Below are 24,362 nucleotides of genomic sequence, written 5' to 3'. Positions count from 1 at the left end.
AGATGAGAATGTAGCCAATGCAACATTACCTCATGAAGATTTTATTGCATCCCAGACTATATGGGAAGTTGTATCTGAATCATTGTTTACCTGAACATATTATTCTAGTTCCTTAACTGTTTGACTAACAGTCAAAAAAATAAAGCGAAAGAAAGAAAGAAAGAAAGAAAGAAAGAAAGAAAGAAAGAGAAAGAAAGAAAGAAAGAAAGAAAGAAAGAAAGAAAGAAAGAAAGAGAAAGAAAGAAAGAAAGAAAGAAAGAAAGAAAGAAAGAAAGAAAGAAAGAAAGAAAGAAAGAAAGAAAGAAAGAAAGAAAGAAAGAAAAGGAGCCAGCATATTTTACTAGAAACTGGAAAATAGTAGTGTCTGGTTGTTGTTGTTTTATCCTGTCCTTTTTTATATATAATTTAAGGTGGTGACTATACCTATTACTCCTGCCTGAATTAAGAGTTATCTTTTTGTTACCCTGGTCAAGACATGAATTCAGCACTTCATTCCAATTTCTGGCTAGCATTTATATGATTGATTGATTGATTGATTGATTGATTGATTATGTGCCACCAAGGTATTGTTGATCCTTAGCAACAACACAAATAGATTTTCTCCATGACGATCTGTCCCTAACCTGATCTTTCAGGTCTTCCAACATTGCACTCATTGCCACTGTAACTAAGTCCAGTCACCTTGCTACTGGTCATCTTCTCCTCTTTCTTTCCACCTTTCCCAGCATTACAGCCTTCTCTAGAGAGCTAGGCCTTCACATAATGTGTCCAAAGTAGGATAATTTGAACATGGTCATTTGTGCCTCGAGTGAGAACTCTGGGTTGATTTTTTGATAACCTACTGGTTTGTTTTCTAGGCTGTCCATGGTATTCTCAGGCATCTTCTCCAACACCAAAGATCAAAAGCATCAATACTCTTCCTATCCTGCTTCTTCAAAGTCCAACTTTTGCTTCCATAAGGTGTCACAGAGAATATCACTGCTTGCATGATTCTGATCTTTGTAGATATAGACATCATGGCACTTGAATATCTTTCCCAAGGCCTTCAATGGCTGCTCTACTAAGTGCTAGTTTTTGGTTTATTTCTTGACTGCTTGTTCCTTTACTGTTGACGGTTGATGCTAAAAGGCAGAAGCTAACCACCACTTCAATGTCTTCATCATCAGTCCTAAGGCTGGTTATACAGATAGTTCTCAGCTTACAACAGCAATTGGGACTGAAATTGCCATAGCTAAGCAACATGGTTGTAAAGTGTGATGTCACATGACCGTACCGCTTAGCAATGGCAATTCTGGCAGTCCCGGTTGCATCGTTAAGCAAGGACCTCACATGACCGTGACTTCTGACTCTCTGCCGGCTTTCCTATTGACTTTGCTTATGGGAAGCCAGCAGGGAACGTTGGAAAACTGCAGGGACGCTGCAATGTCTGGAACTCTGAGGACCAAACGTTTTAAGTACCATCACTCAGCACCATCATAACTTTGAATAGACACTGAATGAATGGTCATAAGCCAAGGATTACCTGTATATCAAAAGTCTCAGTCAGGAATTTAGTATGCTCAGCATTTGGGCAGTACAGAGAAACACTGATTTACAGGACCTTAATACAATGGCCTTTGCATACAATAGACACAATTTCCGGGATGATTCCCATCATTTGTGTAATATCATTTGCATCAAGTTGCCTCATTTGTGTAATGACATCAATCATGCAAATGGCATACATTGCTGCAATGATACACTTTTGTACTTAATGGACATTCATGAATAATGAAGACCCCTCTCTGCAATTAGTTTGCTAAAACAAGATTTCACTATATATGCAACATACTTAATTTGTTTTCCATCAGTACATGCTCTAATAAAGAAAAATCATTCTATAGGTCCACTATACTATCTTTACCATGAGGTGGCAGAATTGTACAGTACGTATTGCAAGCCGTCTGAATTTAGCTGTGCCGGACTATAAACTCTTCTCTAATCCAGGGGGCCTCAAAAAGGGGCCTGGTGAATTTCCCTGCAAACAAAGGAACAATACAATTTTTTTTCTCATTATATTTAGAATTCAGGAAGGTTTCACTGAGTTAGGTATTAACATGAAAAGCAAAGCTGTCTTTGTTTACAACTTGTAGTATAACTATTAACAAACTTAGCACAGAGAATAACACTTTTTAGATCAAACTTCTAACAAAGAAACATGAACACTACTTATTCTGTATAGGAGTATCTCCATAAAAGCGAGACTCTAAAGAATCCACTGTGTTTAGATCTCTTATCAGGGTAATGGCAGACTTGAATATAATATCTAATTTTCTAACAAATAGATGTTTTTTGTTGTTGTTGTTCATGCCTAACAGATTGAGGACACTATTAAATTTAGACTCATATTGCTAAAAAAAACCCTCATTTAGTGCTTCACTAAGTATATTTATAACATCAAGTCTTACATAAAGACACATTCATAAACAGAAGGTGTACTGTGCTGTGCTGTACTCAAATCCCACCAGGAATCTTATAGGAGAGGACCAACTGTGATTTTGTTTTGCTGGGGGTGCTGTAATCTTTGAAGCATTTTGTTCATTATCATGTTGATCCTCTTGACTTCCAGCTGCTTTGGAAATATTTGGGACTTTAAACCCTGGATAAATTAGCATTTTAGCTGCTCCATGCCCTGTTAAATAAATAAGTAAATAAATATTCAGGCTCAAACAAGAGTTAGTTCTCTTGAGAAATCTATAATGCTGGAAAACCTGAAAGGAAAGAGAAGAAAAGAGCAACCAACAGTAAAGTGGATGGACTCAAATACAATGATATTGGGTGACCATTGGAAGACCTAAAGGGCCAGGTTGGGGACAGGTCATTGTGGAGAAAGTCTATTTATGTGCCAACATTGACTTGATGGCATATAATTAATCAATCAGTGATTGTACTGCACGTGTATTTTGCCTCTTCTCTGATATTTCTGAGAAGAGGTTTCATGGGGCTCTCCCCTAATCTTATTCATAACAACTCTACAGTATGTTGGTTTGGGAGAGAATGACTGGCTCAAAGTCACAATTAAGTTCCTTGGTCAAAAGAATATTAAAACATGAGACTCCTTGGTCCAAGTCTAATATTTTAACCACCAGGAAACTGAAATGTTCACTTCCTGAAATCTTTGCATTGAGGACCAAAAAGCTTTCTTCTATTGCATGGCAATTATCTTAATAAACCAGAATAATTGTATATTGAAATTTTACAATGCTCACATTTTAAAGTGCTTAATATACTCTCTCCTTGAAACCTTGCAAGACAACCAATGATGTCCAGGAATACACTCTCCCTTGAATATTTTCCCAGGTGAGTGATGTCCTCTTCCAAAATCATTATATTAACACTATATAACTAGGAAATTTAACCACTGGACCAACCATTTCTATCACTCTCTGACTCTGGAAAAGTATGAAAAGGTAAATTGTTAGGACCATTGTATTCTTTGCATTCTCCAGTCTAAGTTAAATCTCTCTAGTGGCCTTTGAATGTTTCTACTTTCCTTTTAAGACTAATAATCATAAAGTATCTGTGTTTGCTACATTAATACACTAATTATAATGGTAAGCATGGTGATTTTATCCTCCAGAGATTTTAGAGAAATCCAGTTTGCAGTCAGTTTAATTTTTAGGGCTCGTTTAGCTCCATTTCATAAGATCATAAATTTGAAAGAAGTCATTTTTGCCATCAAGTCCAATCCTCTGTTCAGCGGAGGGACCCAAATTAAAGCATTGCTGAGATCTGCCTCCACCTGAATGAATCCAGTGAGGGGGACCCTCCCATCTTTCTTGGCAACTGACTTTATTATCAAACTGCTCTAACTGTAGGCAGTTTTTCCTATTACATTCATCTTTGTCCATCTTTTTTCAAGGCTAAACATATCCATTCCACTCAGCCTGTCTTCATAGAGAGAACAGAAAACATATGAAGGATAATACTCTTAACTTTTCAAGAACTTTCTGAGTGTCATCTTCTAGAGTGTTAGCTATTGTATCCAGTCCTTTTATCTACAAATCTGATAAGCATTTTCTTTATTTCTTCATCAAGGCCATTGATGAACTGAATCAAAGCTCCCTACGCAATAGTTCAATACTACCCTTCACTTTAATAAGGAAAAGTTTATTAACTCTGAATAAGATAGCATATTAATTAGAATATATGCATAGTTTGTTGAATCCTTTCTTGAAATCAAATAATGTTCAGAGCAGTTCACTGATCCTAATTCCAAAGAATGAAATAAAATTTGTCTGACAAATCTTGTTTTAGTCAAATCTATCCTGACTTCCAGTAATCACTGTGTTCTTTTCAAGCAGTTTATAAATCAATCACTTTGTGAGCTATTCCAAAATCTTCCCATTATTGCTATTAGATCAACTGGTATATAATTCCACAGATTACAACAACAGCAACTCTTTATTACAGCCAAAGGGCAGAGATAAAAGGTATAGTGACAACAGCTAAAAATCATTAAATAAAAGTAGAATAATACAGGCAATTATAATAGTTGAAATAAGAGTATGTTACAACTGTAGGAGATCTTTCTCCAATTGATGCCTAATTTTCACTGCTGCTGCACAGTAGTTTGCTACAATCTGAGTTATAAATGGTTTACAGTATGAGAAAAGGATTGTCAGATTGGATACTGATGTAAAAGAGGCAGATCATCCTTCTCTTCCTGTTTATTGTTGCTCTGAATAATTAAAATCTGTTTGGGAGGGGTGATTAGTTCACAGTATATGTTTATCTACTTTAAGATTTAATTTCCCATAATGTCAAGAATTCCAACATTTCCCTAAAGTTTACACTACTTTCACTCTGCCTATACAAGTTTACTATTGGTTTGTATCAAATCAAATAGCTTATCCCTTTGTGACTTCTTCCACTCTCAGAAGGAGAAAGTTCTCAGCCAGACAGGTCAACAATGTTTTGGATGTACCCTGTTTGAAAAAGTTTGTCTCCCAGCTGATAATTAAAATCTTAGCCCTTTTCTTGGCCTTGCCTCCACCCTTTACTATATTAGATGATTCTTGTCACTACCATTTGGTTCCAGCAGCTTTCATAGAGCCTCAGCAGTTTACTTGTCTATTAGCGTATCCTAGAATGCATCCGTTCTCCTTTGAAGTCTTTGAAATATTTGAAAGTCTTTGAAACATTTAATCCCTTTTTGCCCTGTAGGGCTCAGAAACTTAAGGAGATGCTGCATTACACTAGAGTTCAAACCATGCCCTCACTAATGGCAAACTCCTGACTCCAAACCGGATGCTGGATCTGCACATTGCCATTTTCCCCGCAGTTCACACCCATTAATCCTGAGCCTTCCTGCTATTATCAGTGTATCACTAATGAGGGACTTGCAAAACAAATTACCAAAGCACAAATCTGGGTACTGTCCAGAATCTTTAAAAGCAATGAATCTTCAACCACTAAAAATAGATTTAAATATGTGTTTCCTTTACCTAGAATTTTTTTTCCAACACATGATGTGTATTAGGAATTTTTAAACTGCTTCCTATTTACCACATCCCTTCTTCTCTGTGCCCAGTTGAGACCACTGCTTGGCAGTTACTGCCAACTTCACATGTGACAGATTTAATGGTCCAGGGATGGATACTTCAGATTGCTTTTCTGGACATTCTGTTGCTCAGACAATATGAAGTGTTTAAAATGCTCATCTTACTGAATATAAGAAAGGCAGCTAATATGCGCTTTCACACATAGGTTATTTGTTCTAACATCAGAGTAGGAACAGCACAGACTAGCTATAAATTAAGAATTTCTGCACTCTGCCGTATTATAATTTTACTTCTTTATAGATAAAGTTTTGTTACCAAATATGCTAAGGACCTGATTCAAAATTTAAATCACTTTCTAACATCTTTTCACTAAAGGATTTTTAAACAATAGTCAGAAGTGATGTTTGGTGAGTTTAACCCAGTTTTCACACATACAATGCCTCTTCCAGTTTAAAGTTTTTATTGATACATCTTAAGCACACAGTATCAAAATACTGAAGTAGTTCTTTGGGGAATAGCAAAAACACAACACATTTTCATTATTTTAGCTGAGAGAAATAATGCAAGCCAATATATAAAATAAAGAGTGAAGTGTAAAGTCAAAACCAAGAAAAGGGACATGCTACCTCCAAGGGGATTTGGGTGAAAGCGTGGGTAGCTTCCAATCTGGAGACAGGAATTCTTCCTACAGACAGAATGGAGGGGACAAAAGATTACTTTTCCTAAGCACCCTTTTAGATTACTGTACTCTAAAGAGTAACTGGGGAATGGAGGAATTTTGGAGGAGGTATAAAAAGAAAGAATGTTATTCAAAAGTAGTTGACCTTAACTTGATTGACCCACTGATTGACCCATTAACTTAGAGACTCACTCTAACATAGAACCAGGAACACTGATAAAGCTCAGTGAACACCTCTGCTTCCTGGAGGCATCCTTGTCATATTCCTCTATACATTAAAATTTAATTCAGGTTTTGATTCATTCTTTCCTTTTTCAGAAATAATATTTTAACATTTGTGAAGGACTAACATCCCTCCTTGCTGTTGTGGGAGGGTTCAGTAGTACCAGTGATCCTGAGAGGGATGCTAGTGAGAGCATGAGTTCCAGATAGAGTTGCCCTTGCCTGTAAGGTTGAAAGGGAAGGGGTACAGCTAAAGACAATCCAGTTGGGGGAAGGAGGAGCAGCTAATGCTCTGCAGACATGAAGGAACACACCTAGAAGAAAGAGCTCTAAAGCTGGAAAAAGCAATAGGAAATAACACCTGTATTGTTGCCAAGCAAACAGTAAGGACAGTAAGGACAAAGCTGAAACAGTAAGCGAGTTTAGGTACCAAATGATGAGATTCCACCCCACACACCCACACCCACACAGACGCACACACAGAGACACACATGGCTCCAGTTCCTCTAGTTATTGGGAAAGAATTTTAACTTTCATGAGTAGATTTGGATGTGCCAAAAGGAAATGACATCTTTCGGTGGGAACAGGGTTGAAAGAAGCATTCCTCTTTTACAAGGACATGTTCAGTAGGAAAATGGAATATGAGAAGCATGAATATAAAAAAATGAAATTGTTAAAGTTGCAAATGTACTAAAAATTGTTTTAGATATAAGTAAATGTAAGTGAACAACATTGGCATTTCAATTCAGATAATTACGTTTTATACTATTCAGGGCATGAGACCATATGAAGAAAGGGAGTAGCAATGATACCCCAAAATGGCTTCACAAGTATGTGCTTGGCCATATTCCAGTAAATTACAGGATTATGTATATTACAATAATTGGCTAGCCAATTAACATCTTTTTGGAACTCCCTTGCTTTTTTCATTATCCATTGGATGATTTTAGATGTCCCTTCTTCTTCTGAATCCAACTTGTATATCCAGCAGTTCTTTTTCCATTAAGACTGGATTTCAATATTTTGAAAATTATCTTATAAGCATGTGAGATGAGTGCAATTGTTCAATAGTTTAATATTGTTTGGCACTGCTCTTTTTTTGGTATTGGAATTTGGTACATGCCTTTGAAAGCTCAACCATCAGAAAGGCAGATTCAGTTATGAATTAAAAACTGCCTGAGAATTATGGTGCTGGAGCTAGGTCCTGAGAATACCTAGGACTGAAAGAACAAATAATTCACTATTAGATGAAGTAAAATTAGACTGCTTGCTGAAAACATTAACAGTGAAACTTAAATATTTGGACACTTATTTTGAGGGGAAGAGTTAGAAGACTGATGCTTAGAAAAATCAAAGGCAATAGAAAAAGAGGCCACAAAAGGCAAGGTGGCTAGATACTGTCTTAAGGACAGAAGCATAAGCTTACAAAAATTCAGGGAACAATTACTGGCAGGCAATCATGGCAAAGTGGTGCCCATTTGTTAGGAAGAGTTGGAATAGACTAAATCATTGAACAACAACAGTGACCAATCAGTGATATACAAGTACTGTATATGCTCCTAATCTAGATGCAATGTTGGAAGACGTTAAAGAATGTTATAACAAAATGCTATACTAAATGCTACATTTAGAAATAACATAGTACTACTGTACTAAGAGATAATAAGAATGCAAAAGTTGGAGAAATGGCAGAACCTGGAATTACAGGAATATTTGGAATAGGCAAATGCAGTACATAATGCAGGAGATAGGTTAATACATATTGCAAAGACATTTGTTTATTGTTAACACCTACCTCAAGCAACATAAATGCAGATTTTATACCTGAAGATGTTACCGAGGCGAGTAATGAAACGTTTGCAAGAAAACAACCAAGCTCAGAGAACCCCAAGGACTCCATACCTGACATCACTTGATAGATAACATCAGATTCAAATCAGCTACATAACAGGAAGCAGAAGATCAAGGACTTTCAAGTTTAGGTTGTGGGACAGATTATTAATTACTAATGTTAAATATGTAGTAAACTTGGAAAATTAAAGATGATAGGTATGGCAGCAGGAGTTGACCTGGATAACATAGTATATAAGATCAGCATAACAAACAGATTCAGTACACTTAATGTGTACATGGTAAAAGAGAACTTGAGGAGTTATGGAACAGATAAAGAAAAATTGTGAAAACCAAAGCAGAAGAAAAATTCCCAAAATTTCAAAAAGGGAAAGAGACAAGTAGCTTTCAATACAGGTTATCACAATAGGGAAAGAGGGAGAATGAAGGCTTTAGGCATCAAAGAGGCCAACACCAACATTCAGAGTCAAACGACTAAGGACAAGGAAAGATATTTTAAACAAGAATGTCAAGAAATAGAGGAAAAGATATTAAAATCCATAAGTGTACCAGAACACCTGATTATTCTGAGGAAACTTTACAATGAACAAGAAACTACTGTAAGAACTGAGTTTGGGGAATATTTTGAGCCTGTGATGTGAGCTCAAAATATTGAGTGGTGGGTTTGAAGACTCTCTCAGCAAGACTGAGGAAAATAGCAGGGGAAGAAATAGGTAAGGTGAGTGAATGGGATATTATTGGAATATCTTTGGAAGCATTATGGATTATTGCTGGAGACAGATTACAGGCATTTGTCCATCCGAGTCTCTGGCCATCAGGCCTGAATTGATGATATCTTACTAATCACTTAAAATGAACAGGACCCTTTTTCTAGGGCCAGGATGGGGGAAATTACATTTTATAATACAATCCTCATATCTAAATCTGATTTTTTACATGTACGTAAGATCATCCTCAGAAAGTAGGTGCTTTGAAACAATATAGAATTACAACAATAGTGATGAAATTTCTTTTGTACTTGATTAATTCTGTCTCATATCCTTCAAAACTATAACAGGCAAGAGAGGAATTCCACAGCGTCAGTCCTTTTGTTGATTCAGCCTGCTTCCTTCTATTATTTAACAGGAAGCTCTAGGACAATCAACTCACACAGACAAACTTCTCCCCATTTTTTCTCCCTGACCACAAAATGAACAGAACAGTAAGGCACTAAGGAGTGGCAAGTGGAAGAAAACATGATAGCTTTAAAAATGTTAGTATTTTTGTGGATGTGTCACTCTGTTCTTCTCCAAGGTAAGGTACTTTATTGACCAATCATATGTCTACTCAATAATAAGTCTCACGAAGGTCTTTAGTAAGCAAGTTTACAATTGCAGCCTTAATTGTACTAAGTTAGAAGATCAAAGTTCAGCAATAGAGTAGATGGTTAGCTTGCATAAGTTTTTGTCTGTAACAGCTACAATTAAAAAAATATCTAACCTAACTTGTTTAGGTAAGTGTTCTTTCTGCTTGAGACACTGGAGAGTTGTTGCCCATCTGAAGTAGATACTGCTGAGCTAGATGCAAGTATGTTCTGATTCAGCCTAAAGCAGCCTCATAAATTATCAAGAAATAAGATAAAGCAGTTTCTCTGTATTCATGAATGGCCAAAAGGGTTGTAAAGTTTTTAACAAACCTGGCTGTCAAAAGCTGCAATCTAGAAATCTCTTGCTATTTATATTGTACTATAAATAGATTTTGAATCTTGACATTACAGTTTGTCTCATTACACATAAGTAGACCGGGGGGAAGAATGGCTTGTATATCAACTGATAATAGCATTTCATATATTTTAATTAATTGTTTAATTAATTATTAATACATGTATTTATAAATAAATAAATAAAGTAATTAAGTGTTTTACAAATGGATGGAGTTGCTACTTAAAACAAAGGCTGAATGATTATGTAACACAGAAGGCCATAGCCTTCTTCATCATTTTTATGTGTAAATAGTTATTCTACAGGTGCACATGATATATTATCATAGCACATTATGGTCAGGATATAAAGGCTTATACATAGAAGCAGCAAGTGGACTTTTTATGCAAATTTGCTGCCCAAGTCTCAATCAAATTATAATTTACAGTGAGGCATCTGCAAATATGTTTTCTTAAGACACAGATACGACTTCATATATAGTAAGTCTTCCCTAGATAGCTGAGGCAATAACTTTGAAAGACTTCCTTATTATGTATCGAAGTCTCAGCAAGACACCACAAAGCCAGAGTGACTGGAAGACCACTTGCATTCAGCCTAGAACTGTCACAACTGCTGTTCTCATTGCCACTGAATTTTTTCTTTCTAGACTTACTCGATGGTTTCAGCTGAGATATGTTTTTGGTGGAGAGAGAAGGAAATAAGAACAACCTATACATAGATTACAGAAAACATAAATTAAAGTATCTCTCAAATCATAGTCCATTCTCTAGAGCAATTATTCTTGTAAGACCATTCTTAAGGGACCTGATAAGCAAACCTCTTTCTTGGCCTGAATTGTCCCTGCTCCTGTCTACTGTTCTTCCTTTAACCCACGCCTCAAGTGCCAGCTTTTTGTCTGCCTTAGTATTCTCAAAATCAGGGAAACTATAACTTGCCTTGTCTTCCCAGCAAAGAATCTGAAATCATAAATTACAATTACATCAAATGAATCAGAGTTCAATGATATAATCTGGTTATATTTTTTAAAAAATACTTTTTGTTGGAAAGGAAAGTTGTTTTAATAAATTAAAACAATAAATTATATTTTCAAAAGCACCATGCCAAAAAATATCAAATAGGACACATGTAGTATGCTTGCTTGCTTGCTTGCTTGCTTGCTTGCTTGCTTGCTTGCTTGCTTATTTATTTATTTATTTATTTATTTATTTATTTATTTATTTATTTATTTGATTTCTTAAGGTCTCCCAACACCAAGAATACTCTGAGCAATGTTCAATAGGTCCTAGACTTATTAAAAGCACATTAAAAACCACAAAATTGCCCAAACTAAAATAACACTCTCCAACATGCAAAAGCTCCAGAGGGGCTTGACAACCACCCTAACCCCAGGCCAGAGAAAAAATCCAGGTCTTAAGAAACTTCTAGAAACCAAGGAGAGTGGAAGCCATGCATATTTCTAGGGGAATGCTATTCCAGAGGGGCAGGCAGGGGCTGCAACAGAGAAGGCACATTAGGAAGAAAGAAATGGAAAATCAGCTAGAGTGAAAAACAACAAGGGACAACAATGGAATAAAAGAAAAGGGTGGGAAAAATCGGAAACCAAGCAAACCATCTGGGAAGCAGATATCAATATGGGAATGATAATCTACACTGTTTATGGAAATCTGAGGGGAGGTGATATATAACGGGTTTGGGCAGATCATATTGTATGCAGTCATTTTATGATTATTGGAAATATTTGTTAAAAGGGCCAGAAGTGAAGTAGAGATCATGCCTAAATAATCTGAAATTGGAGTACTAGTAGCTAATGAATGGGAAGAAGTAGGCATTAGCAGGAATAGGCCATTTCAAGATTTATGAGGGAGAAAATGTCATGAGTTTTGCTTTAGGTACTTACAGTTATGGAAACTAGAACTTTCCCCCAAATGTATTGTAAGAACCTCCTTGTTTTTCACTTTGCTTGTAGGTTCTAAGCCCAAGGAGAATAGCGGTGTCTTTCTTCCCTCATTGACAGGTAGAAGACAGCTACTACTATTTATTATAAGACAACATTTTCTTTTCAATTTAGACCTGTATGAAAACTAAACAAAATCTCATGTATTAACCTGATGGATAAAAACTAAGCTTGAAATGTAATTTTTTTTTCTCTGTGAAATAAAGCATTACTCTTCATATCCTCCCTTTTATCTGCAAAGTCTGTTATACTAAGCAAGTTCTTTGATATGAACATGCTATGGTATTGCTTCATTCCATAGCAATCAATGTTCTCCTATATATTTAAAAGATTCTAGCTTGGTTCAGAAGAAAAAAAACCACAGAAAGCTATGTAGATTGTTGTCAAGGTAGCCAAAAGACCTATTAGATGGTTGGTAAGATACCTTCAGTCCTGTTCCCAGACTGTTTCTCACACTATTTTTCCCAGTTTCTTTACTGATGAATGTGACACCCAACTACATAAAAAATGGAGCAAAAGGCAGCAATGAACAATGACAATCATCCAAAATAGGAAATCAACATTAATTTATACATTTAAAAACTGTTTCTCCCTGCCTTCAGGCAGCCTGCAACATATTAACGAATATGCATACTGTTAAAAGTATTTTATATAACTTGTATACAAGCAGCATGTTGTTATTCTGTTATTATATATTGCATCAGTGACCATCAGTGATCTGATGACTGAACAGCTTTCTATTTTGCAAAGCTAAGATATTTAAGCATGCCTCATCCAAAAGACTATCCCCAAAGCATTAAGAAAACAGAAGTAAAATAGCTGTTTTAACATTTGCCAACCAACTGGAAAACTACTCTATCCTTTCAGGGCAGAAAGGGGGAAACAAACTGAATGAGTAAATGAATGAATGAATGATGAATGAATGTCAGGCAAGCTCACCCTGGCTAGTCAGTTTGCCTCTAAGTCATTTTCCAATATTTTGTCTCTCTGTTTGTATGTATGCCTGGCAACACCAGTGGAATAAATGAAATTACTGATCTTCTCTGAGGCTCCTTTGTGTCCCATATTAGTAGTGCCAACTAAGACTATGCTGTACATTTCATGTCTGACAGCTGGGGCACAGGAGGAGGACAATGATTAGCAAGCAAATCTGCTCCAGCACAATCATACAGTATTTCTGTATCTAGTTAACCATTTCAATCTGTATATCAGAATAAAGCAGTATTGCTTGACACTTTTACTTACTAGGACCAAGTAATGTTGGTACACACTGCCTAGTCAGTCCCACTTTGCTTGTTTGCTGTGTTATTTCTGAACCAGGATCCATGGCTTTTTGCTCTTCTAACAAGTCAAAATCTTAAAGCCAAGAATAAGTCTTAGGTTCTGTTTCTAGCTCGTTAGGAAAGCAACAAGTCAGGAAGCCTAGTTCAACATAACTGAACAAGGGGTTGATGTTTTCTGTTTGGTTAGGTATTCCTGCTGATAGGAGGAACCAAATGGGAATGATTCCCATGCCAACTCAGTTCCAACTGAAGACTGTGTTTTATCATAGCAGCCCAACCAGCCCATTCCCTAAAGTTGCACCTCCATGGACAATGGTCCAACTTCACCTCTATCTAAACAATGGGAGGATTTATTTTCTCTTTGTTTCATGTATAAAGATTCCCCTTTTTACTCAACTCTGTCCTCTTCTTCCAAGTTTCCACAGGTATATCTAAACAGATGATTCTCACAAAAGAATTCCAGAGTCAAAAATCAGATTTTCCCACTACCTCTTATCCTACAGAAGAGAAATCAGTAGCATTAACAGTGGCAGCATCAAGTAAGTAGGGACGACAGCATAAGTTTCATTATGGTGTAGAAAGTTTTAATGCAAATAGTTTAAGATTATTTACATTGATCTGATTTATTGATTTATTCTTTATATTTGTTAGATATTTTTATGCAAAGTTGATTGGAATGTAATAATAATACAGATCAAAGCCCAACAATAAATCTTAAAAATCCAGTCTTATGAAAACTCCATACATATGAATCCAACATTGATGCAATACTGTAGAAGCTAAAGCTTCCATCAATGTAATGGAAGATGATAAAAGATAATTAAAAACTTGGGTATGCTAGAACTGGAAAGGAAACAATATGAGTGCCTGGTAAGCTTTCCAAGCAAGAGCATTCCATAAGGGGAGGACTATTACCCAAATTCCTTCTTCCTCATAGCTGTACTCCAACCTTCATACTTAGGAGACAAAGTGCCTCCATAAATGATTTAAGAATCATAGAGTTGGAGGAGACTTTGGAGTTCTTTTAGTCCCCGCCCTCCCCGCCCAGGGCAAGAATCCTCAGACCATCCAGATAAATGGTTATCCAACTTTTGCTTGAAAACCTCTAGTGATAGAGCACCCACAACTTCAGGATGCAGCCTGTTCCACAGCTTAGTAGCTCTCATAGTCAAGATATTCCTCTTATTTTGAGTTTGACTCTTCCCCTGTAAAGCTTTCACCCATTAGTTCTTGTCCTACTCTCAGGTGCATGGGTAAATCTTATGTGAGAAGGTTTCTGTTAAGTCAAGAGATCTCATAATTATTAAGCTTTATAGGGCAATAAAACCTTAGAACTGATTCCTGGGACAAATGAGAACTCAACATAGATCTCCAGTCTCATTTAGCTCACACTATTACATTCTGTACCCATCTCTATTATTGCTTAGTTTTGAGCATGAGAACTCAGACGTTGAACATGTTCAAATTGAAATTTGCCCCCCCCCCCGAGCAATTATAATAAAGTTTGTTAGGGCAGAATTGTTGAGCAAGTCACCTTTGGTTATATTCCCTTTTTATTTTGGTTTTATCAATAATCATTGACACTCTTGGTATCTAATTATATTCAATAGAAAAGTTATTATGGTTGTTTCCCTCCCTCACCCCATTACTTAGGTGTCATCATCTTCATTGCCATTCTTGTGGTGATTGTAATAATCCTCGTCAGCATGGTCAGCATAAAATTCAAGTGCCATCATTGCAAAAAAGTAACAGGTATGTAGTAGTGTTCAATGTTGTTGCAGTATAATACATGTTGGTAGGTCATATCTGATTGCTAATTTCATTTTAACTAGTTAAAATTCATATTGAAGTTATTGACAACACTGTTTCACTTCCTTGACTCTGATACTCAGAGCTTAGTATTTGTTTTATGTTTCTTCTTTCCTATTTTTTCTGGTATCAAAGCAGTTAAGAATGGAATGGAAAACTCTAATTTGCTCTGTTTTTGATTCAAAATCCTTCATGAAAATCTGCCTCCAATATGTATTTGAGGAATTCTGTTATACACTCCAAAGGAATTTTGAAAAATTGGTACTTGGTCTTGTAAATACCTTAGTTGAAGGGAAAAAAGGAGGAATATTGGCCTCGGTGACTGACAGATCTGCCCTCAAATCATAGTGATCCTTGCAATCTACCTTTTGTTCAATCAGAGTGTCTTGGGACAAAGTAGAGGACGTGATACAGAATCCTTTATTCAGCTATTTACTTCATTAACTGTCTTGCTCCTTCCTCTGTGTTTCCATGGTCTGTCAGGAGACCAACTATGATAGAATGGATAACAGAGTCATCAAAGATGGCTCTGAACTTTTGTGTAAAATCTCGATAGCTGTCTAGTACAGTGTTGTTATTTGATGTCTTGCATATGGACTATTGTAATGTACTGTAGATGGGGCTGCCCTTGAAAACCACTTGGAAGCTGAAGCTGGTCCAGAAGCCAGTGGTACAGGCAGTTATGGGCACATAATTCAACTCAAGGACAGACCTTGGGAATGGAATTTGTTCTTAAACTGGGGACAACCTGTACATATCTTTAACTTCTAATATAAGATGGTAACATGTTTTTCTTTTCTCGTCAGACAAACAGAAACCTCAACATCCAATAGTATCATACAGGTATATCTCTTAATGTCTTTTTTGTTTGCTGATTAAAAGATATTTCTTTGTCATAATGTTAGCTGGGATAAATTCTATTTTCATCTTTTTGTTTCTGAACTCAGTTCTGTCCCCCTCTGAATGATACAGCACTTCTAAGACAGATCTAAGTTTTTTCTTGAAATTGGACAATTTTATCTCTTAAAGCCAATCTGTTTATCTTAGCAGTAAATAAAAAATATATATCTATCATGAAACCATTGATATTGAGGATATTTGCTCATTGAGAAAACTATTTTACCTAAAATACAGATTTTGCGATGTTTCTCCTACAAAGATGGACTGGAGATTTTTTCTGGAATTGTTTTCACTGCCAACATTAGCCAGATTTGGGCCATTTTCAGACTCAGTATTTCTTTTGGTGGCTTCTTCTACCACACCAAATTTGGTTCTGTTTCTTTCTGGTTCTGGCGAGTTGACCAATAGACAGAGTTCTGAATCCACTGGCATATTTTCTTTCCAACAATCCATTGGATTGTTGGAAGAAATAAAAAGCTTTCACTCTTTCCAACATACCATCGGATTGTTGGGATAAAAAGCTTTCTACTTCCTTTGGTTGATTGTTATTTGCAACCTTTTTATATTCATTACTTCTAACATTTTTTTGGATGTCATTTTCCTCTAATTATTAGAGGAATGATAATTTTTAATGAGCATTTGCCTCAAGCCATACAGTTATGGTTTACTTCCAGAATAAGGTGGCAATCTCAAATGGCATCACCGATAACATTGGCCTTTCAGCCTGTCATGGCCTGGATATAGATAAATTAGGACACTTGTTCAATTAAATGCCCATCAATTTGCTTTGTTTGATTTCCCCCTGCCCAAAAAAACCTTTGTCTTGGATTTTTGATGTTTGAAAGACAATTCTTTGCTTAGCAAAAGGAGGCAAACACTTGCAAGTTTCTTCTCATTCCAGTTAGGAATGATTATGCCAGAAGCAAGACCTTGAAATTAATTATTTAAAAACCAAAATTCTGGTTTTCCAAAGTAATGGAATTACTTTGAATGGAATCTTTCAACATAATGGTTCCTGGATATCCCTATAATCTAACCCCTATAATGATGAAGTTGGAAGAACATGACAGTGCTCCTTACTTGGTTATATTCCAGTGGCTGTTGAAGTATTTAAGGGGAAAGTAATCCCCCAACTATTACATGGGCACAACTCCATAACCTCAAAGATTATCGCCCCCTGGAATGAATTCAGGCTCAGCTCTTGCACACTATTTTGGAGCCCCTGGAGTATCCCCAGTGCTGCATTAAGAGCTGAAATGGAAGTGGTAAGAATGGAGAACCAAGCTTGGTTAGTGAAAATTATCATACATACTACCTCAGACTGAAATATCAACAATCTGGCCTTATCCCTCTGATTCTCCACAATAAACCCTTTTATTGGATATCTGAAGTGAAGCAGAAGATGGCTAGTGTAGCCCTACACTCATCAACCTTACATACCATTGGACTATCTGAAGCAAGGAAAATTGTTAAACTGCCTATGGGATAGAGGATTTACAAAAAGGCCATTAATTGTTGGCAGTTAGAGAGTCCATATAATTTGGCAAACTGTCTATATGGATTTACTCAGGCCAAACTGAGGAGGACATTCACACTAGCATTTCTTGACCCGATGCCCTCAGCAGGTTTACTGGGCCAATGCACAAGCATTCTTTTCTCTGAACAGCTTGATCCACGTGGCTATGGAGAGGGGCACCAATTGGCCATGTCCTAATATACTGCCAATATTATAGAGATGCATATTTATCCCTTGTTATACCAATTTTTGTATGTTATCCAGGTAGATTTCCTTCCTTTTGTTTTTTTACTGTCCGATATAGATCATAAATTAATACTTCAGGTTGTGAAATGTTGTTATTTTATCAACTTTGCAATAAATTGTTAGGGTATATTATCTATGTTTTAATTTCTATTTTGGACTGAATTATATTATTTTTGGTTGTTCTTTTATGTAATAAAGTTGAGAAAATAGCTGGCAGATCAACAGAAGCAACTGCCTTTCAGTTGAAGATTGTTCAATTTTTCCCAAAGTCTATCCTTAGGCATGAAGTCAGAAGCAGATTTAGAGTCCAGAAGTATCGTAAGAAACATCCCTCTGGGGCTGCAGGGGAGATACTAGAGTTGGGCAGTGGGATCCAATTTCAAAAAGGGGCAGAGGGGAGCCATTTGATCCAGTGAAAAGATGTGACCGTGTTAAAGAGTAGCAAACAGGTGCTGTGACTGTGCACAATCAGATCCAAAGTGCTGCACAGCCCTAGGAGATAGATATTTCTCAGACCAGTAGAGGAAATCAGCTCTTGGCGCAAATCTCCTTGACCTGATCTGAAAGCAGCTTGTTCCTCTGCCAGAATATTTTTGTTGTGCAGGCATTCTAAGTATTTCTTATTTACATGTCTAGTGTTGTTTTTTTCTAACTATGCTGAACATCCTAGTTGGTTAAAGAAAACAGGTGAAAATAGTTAATCCCAAGGCAAATAAAACATACATGTATGTACAAGTGTGTATGTGTGCATGTGTGTGTGCCTTTGAATCAGTCTTGACTCCTGGCAACTACATGGACAAATTCATGCAGTTTTCTTGGCAACATTTTTCGGATGTGGTTTGTCCTTGCCTCCTTCCTAGGGCTGAGACACAGTGATTGGCTCAAAGTCCCCCAGCTGGCTTCATTCTAAAGCAGGACTAGAACTCAGAGTCTCCTGGTTTCTAGCCTGCTGGCTTTGACCACTACATAATTCAGAATATCCACCATCACATTTCTTGTTCTAAAACCAAAGCACTTTTTAAGTTTTGAATCAAGCTTCTTGAGCCAAACATTCTCAAAGTTTCAGAAAGAAAGAAGATTTATTTTCATTAGCCATATTAGTGTAATACCTGAGCAGAGTTTGTTCTTTTTCTATACTATTATATGGGGGCAGAATGACACTAAAACAAAAAGACACATATAATTCCCAGTCTATTGGGCTAATTCCTTCTATTTTACTCTACACATTTTCTCATGAAGGAACTGGATAAGTAATGTGTTGCATTTTTGTTTCTTTGGCAGCTGCTCGGACGCTGATACTACAGTTGGCAAAAAGAATGTCTTGTTGGTCTCCATGAAGGACTTAAGTGCAACCAGCAGCAAAAGTAAGAGGGTGGGGAGAGGGACCCAAATATTGTTCAACTGTTTCCCTTTCGTTCAAACAATTCAGAGACGCAACTTACGCTTATGTTTCAGAATGGCAGAATTCAATGCAGCACACATATCTTAGGGATGTGTAGTATTCTCAGTTTGATCTGAACCTGGGTCAGAGGTCTACTAATTTTTGCCTTTTTTTGTTTTTCTAGGTCTTGTGAAGGTAATTACTCATGAAGAGTAGGGGGAACGAAACACCAGCAATTTTATTTTTATTGTATGTATTCATGCAGGGAGAATTCAGCAAAGCATTAAGCTGTTACCATTTGGAATATAACTATATGAAGCTGCTTTATAATCAGTGTTTCATATCTGAAGGCAAAAAGGTGGTTTGAATCCTTGGGGGAGAGGCACAAACATAGCTTGTATCTGTAACTGTTTAAAGCAGAATGGCCTTTCTGCAGGATCATGTGGGTGTCCTCTGCACCTACTACGCAACCCAGAAAAGAAGCATATGGTTTAAAGACTTGCTGCAGTCGCACCCCTGCATGCTCCGAAGCACCTTTTCATCTTTCTTTATGGAGCATCGCACAGGCTTCATAATCACATAAATGATCCAACTAGCCTAGTATTGTATACTCAAGAGCTTTCAGGGCCTTAGGCAGACTTTCCTAATAGTTGTTATCTGAATCTATAGGAGATTGTACCTGGGACTCTTGTTGCATCTTACTGTTGGGCTATGATCGTCTGCTGCTATACTGTTGGTTGGGCACGGAAACTGAGGGTTGGATGCAGAAAAAAGCAGCATAATAGGAATTGTGGAAGCAGAGGCTTCTGCCCCTTTCTTTCCCTCAGTAAACTTCCAGCCTCCTAAAAGTCTCCCACCTATTGAAGGGAGTAGGCTGTAATGCAAGGGGCCATGAAAGAGCAGGAGGATGTTTCCTTCTGCCATGTCATATACAATTTCTTCTTTAGATTGAGCTATTTATTTTCCTTAAAACATGTAGCATGTTTTAAGATGTATTTCCATTTTTCTCTGAGATGAAAATCTTATTGAGTACCATTGGCTTATTTTACATTCCACTCACTTTCACAGACATTTTTCTGTTTAATTTTCAAAAAATATCTTCAGAAAATAGGGATGGAGTTTGCACTGGTGCCAGTTTCTTTTCTCTTACATTCCTGTCAGGAACTTTGGCCTTGAAGCCGCAGTTGCAAGAATGGAATGAACATTCCTGTTAGATTTTTGGTGCTAATCATTTGCCTTTACTGTGTCTTCTTTGGCCGTTTATGCATTTGATGTTTATGCAAAATTTTCATCATTAAATTTCCTGCTTCAGTTTCTACATATATTTCATTTCCCTTCCTTCAAACTTCTTAAATTAAAGAATCTGAAGTGTAGCCAATGTACGACAGTGGAACTAATGGATTGCTGTATGTGCTATCAAGTCAATATCAACTCTTAGCAACCACATAGACAGATTTTTTCCATGACAGCCTGTTCCCAACCTGGTTCTTCAGGACTTCCAATCGTGCACCCATTACTACTGTAACTGAGTCCATCCACCTTGGCGCAAGTTGTCCTCTTCTCTTTCCTTACACCTTTTCTAGAATTAGAGCCTTCTCTAGAGAGCTAGGTCTTCACATAATGCAGTGTTTCTCAACCTTTTTTAAGTTGTATGGACTTCAACTCCCAGAATTCCCCAGTCAGCTGGGGAATTCTGGAAGTTGAAGTCCACACATCTTAAAGTTCTATAGATTTCTGTTCTGTATTTCAGTCAAAATGTCATGTTTTCTGTGACAGCAATCCATTAGATACTTGGAAAGCTAAGATCTTATGTCATGTCATAAAAGATCTTTTAGATCAGAAGAGCTTACAATTTCTACTGCCTTTATCAAATGATTCCAGAATGTGATTTAGAACTAGATTAGCTGAAATGAAAATTGTGCTATATTGGAAACATGCTCACCTGGCCAATATACAGAAACAAACTGAAGCAGAAGGGAACATTCAGAGAGGCTAAAGGAGATTTCAGGGGAGGGAGGAAGAAAGAATAACATGACCAGTTTTGTCTTCTGGTAAAGGGGATTAGCCACACCCACTATGGCAGCATTTTATGAGGTTGTCCATAATATGCTCTCAAAATTCTGAACACGTCAACAGTTCAAAACATTGGTGTGATTTTTTTTTATCTTTAGCTCAGTAGTAACACCCTGGCTGCTGACCAGCAAAATCAGTTTCAGCTCTGCTTTCTTTTCCTCCAAGCTCTTTAACCCTAAACCCTTCTAGGTTCTATTTTGCCCCATCTTTTTTCAAGTATGCCTTGTTCTATTTTCTATTCCCCTTATCAACTCCACTCACCAACCATACAACCTACTAGGTGTCTTATGGCATGGGAGTTTTCATAGGCACAGTAAAGCAATGCATAGAAGATGTGAAGAACATCACTAGGCAGTATGAGAATGCTGTTTGAAATGGAAGATAATGAAATACTAGTAGTCATTTTCTTAGGATCCCTTGCTATTTGGTTCCAACAATCCCCATGCCCACTATGGAAACAGAGGGAATAGAATTCTGAGCATTCATGAGGTCCTTAGGCAATTGTCTCATTTGTGAGGAGGATACACTAAGTGAAGGACCACAGTGTCCATTGGAAATGACAGGTATAATTTAAAATTCCATAACAATGGGAATAGAGAATGACAATTGACATAACTGGACTGCATTGATATCAGTGCAAGATGCAGAAAAGTAAGAAATCAAGGAAAGGATGGAAATCTGAAAAGAAATGCATTGGGTCACAGGGACAAAAATGGTTATATTGACCGGAAGAAGTCTGTTTTGAGACAAGAAGTATATATTTGTAAACATTATATTTTTAAAAAATACAGGCCTCTGTATTTTTAGGGTTTGATGTTAGAAACATTTACCTTTAACTAATGTAATATAGACTAGAGATGCCATCATCTCAAACTTAAATTGCAAAAGGCAACCATTTTGCTATATTCAAGTTTCAAAATTAGGAAGAAGAATGACTTTTTCAATATAATATTATTTCTACAGGTTAAGATAAACCACTATATATTATTGAAATCTCCTTTTGAATTCTTTATAGCCAAATTTTCCTTTCTAGTCATGCCATCAATTTCCAGCCAACACACAGGCTGGACAGTAGACTCACTCTCTTGGTTCTCCTGGCACAAACTGATTCTTGGCTCATGCTCTTCTTGGATGGTCTCTGTTTAAGCTTGCCACCATCATTATATAATTATGAAGTCTGAACTGTATAAACATTATATATAGTTATATAAATAATGAGTTCCAGTATTCAAAATGTATGTTTGGATATAGGAGCAGATTAAAGGCACCTATAGAAAACAGCAGTGTATACATCATCAGGGCTTCCCCTAATATGAAAACACTTGCTAATTAGAGATGTAAAAGAAAAAAACCAGCATGGTGCATAGTATCTAACAGCTATAGAAAGTTCAGTGTTTGAGTTAAAAAACAAAAATGCAAAAAATTGGGGGGAGGGGGAGATGAAAGAGATAGAGAGAGAAGAGATGCAGTACAAGTTTTCCAGTAATTGGCAAGAAGGCATGGTTAAACTCAATGGGAACATTACTGTTAGCAGGTGTATTTTGTTTGTATTCAAGTTGGTTCTCTTCTTATTCCCTCTGCATTTATTTTCCTTTTGTACTGTGTTGATTGGTGTGTAACCTGCAGAAAGGAATTAACTTCTTAAACTGTGTAAGGGATCTACAAACATTTAGGTACTTTATAAGCTATTAACAGTAACAGCAGCATGGAGCATGATTTCTTGTTGATTCACATGCCATTTTCTGCTGAAGCCCTCACATACTTCTGGAGCAACAATACTGCCATATGGTTAAGCAACATTTTAGTGGGAAAATTATAGTAAGGGTTGATCTATTGTCCAAAAAATAACCCTAACCAAGTAAGGTAAAGACCCTTATCACTGGTGAATGAAATTATCCCATTTTCCAGGTGTCTGTATAGAATAACATACTCTCTTTGTCTGTTTCATTGGAAACTTCTTAAATGAGTCAATTATTTTCTTTTCTAGCTTTAGTGCCCCTTAACCAGAGTAAAAACAATGATCTGGAACTAACAGCATCTTAATAATTTGCAATAATGAGTTATACACAATAGGAGTGTGCAAAGCATTCAACAGAGATGCTTTACAAAGTACCCCTCCTTGAAGAACGAAGTACCCTTCCTTAGAGCTTAAGCAGCCACATCCTTTGGAAAGTTCATGTGGGTGGTTTCAAGACTGTTTCAGCTGGATGTACATGCCCAGACAACTAATGATGGCCTCTGAAGTAGTTGCACGAGCCTTTTAAAGCACACAGGTGTTTTAGGACTTTGAGGAATGATGCTTCATTTGCATTAACACAGCCTTTGGAATGCTTTGCGTAGCCAAAATATGCAACACCACATATTCAGTGGGATTCCTGCTTCCCAAACTACTCCTCCCAATTTGTTCTATAGGATTCATTCCAATGAATATAACCCATGATCTAATCCAAAAGTATGCACATCATGTTGCTGGACTACAACTCCCAGCATCCCAAGAAGCATGACCAATGGTGAGAGAGAGAGATTGGGAGTTATAATTCAGCAACAGATGGAACACCACAGGTTACCTAATTTGTCAAGTTCAATTTCTGACAGGTAAAGTTTAAAAATCTGTCAGTCCCTATGACAGAGAAACAGGATTTAGTTCTTGCCACAAGGAATTTTCAACCAGAAAAAAAAAATTGCATTTGAAGTGTAAGAAACTAATTGTGAATTCTGCTCAGCCTGTTCTGCTTCCTATTCATATTCCATTACTGCAGCTCATAATGTAAATTAATTTTTCCTGGAAGCCTCACAATCCTTTTTGGCATTTACTACAGACACATACAAATAGATTTAACAATCTGAAAAAAAAAAGAGTAAATATGAAAGCACCACAAGGTACCCATCCATATTTTACCCTAGAAAGTTCTCCATTACATACATTTTAGGCTTGCTAGCAGCAGTCACCTCAGAGTATAGGCTGGTTCACCCACCATATAAAGCTAAAACCAGCCAATTACCTTTTGGCCTAGCATGGTATCTTTAAATGCTAAAATAGCTTAGCCAGGTTCTCTTAATCCCCCAAATCAAAATGTAGTTTGCTTGTCTGTGGCTTACTGGTTTGGAAAAGTTGGTAAACTATACCTGAATAATCCATGGCTTACAGTGTTTGTGGACAGCCATGGTGAAATGAACTTTAAAAAAAACATTTCAAATGTTAACA

General features: G+C 36.8%; 1 protein-coding gene across 2 annotated transcripts; it reads left to right on the top strand.

The window, feature by feature from the left end:
- Positions 1–9,431: 9,431 nt before the first annotated feature.
- On the top strand, positions 9,432–21,925 carry ECSCR (endothelial cell surface expressed chemotaxis and apoptosis regulator). 2 transcript variants are annotated; one of them, XM_025167093.2, is made up of 7 exons: positions 9,432–9,588; positions 11,962–12,009; positions 13,649–13,771; positions 14,886–14,984; positions 15,848–15,884; positions 18,985–19,067; positions 19,269–21,924. In XM_025167093.2, exons 1-7 carry the CDS (start codon positions 9,531–9,533, stop codon positions 19,298–19,300), a joined length of 480 nt encoding a protein of 159 aa, XP_025022861.2. In that variant the 5' UTR covers positions 9,432–9,530; the 3' UTR covers positions 19,301–21,924. The 2 variants fall into 2 exon arrangements, with proteins under 2 accessions (XP_025022861.2, XP_087987605.1); XM_088131479.1 differs by lacking the exon at positions 11,962–12,009 and having other exon boundaries at positions 9,442–9,588; positions 19,269–21,925.
- The last annotated feature ends 2,437 nt before the right edge of the window (positions 21,926–24,362 follow it).

The sequence above is a fragment of the Python bivittatus genome, unplaced genomic scaffold (genome assembly GCF_059951505.1).
Source record: "Python bivittatus isolate LINGU-HERP-01145 unplaced genomic scaffold, Pbiv_v1 ctg000960_np1212, whole genome shotgun sequence".
NCBI lineage: Eukaryota > Metazoa > Chordata > Lepidosauria > Squamata > Pythonidae > Python > Python bivittatus.
The sequence above is the reverse complement of the archived record's forward strand: the minus strand, read 5'-3'. Positions and strand labels throughout refer to the sequence as shown.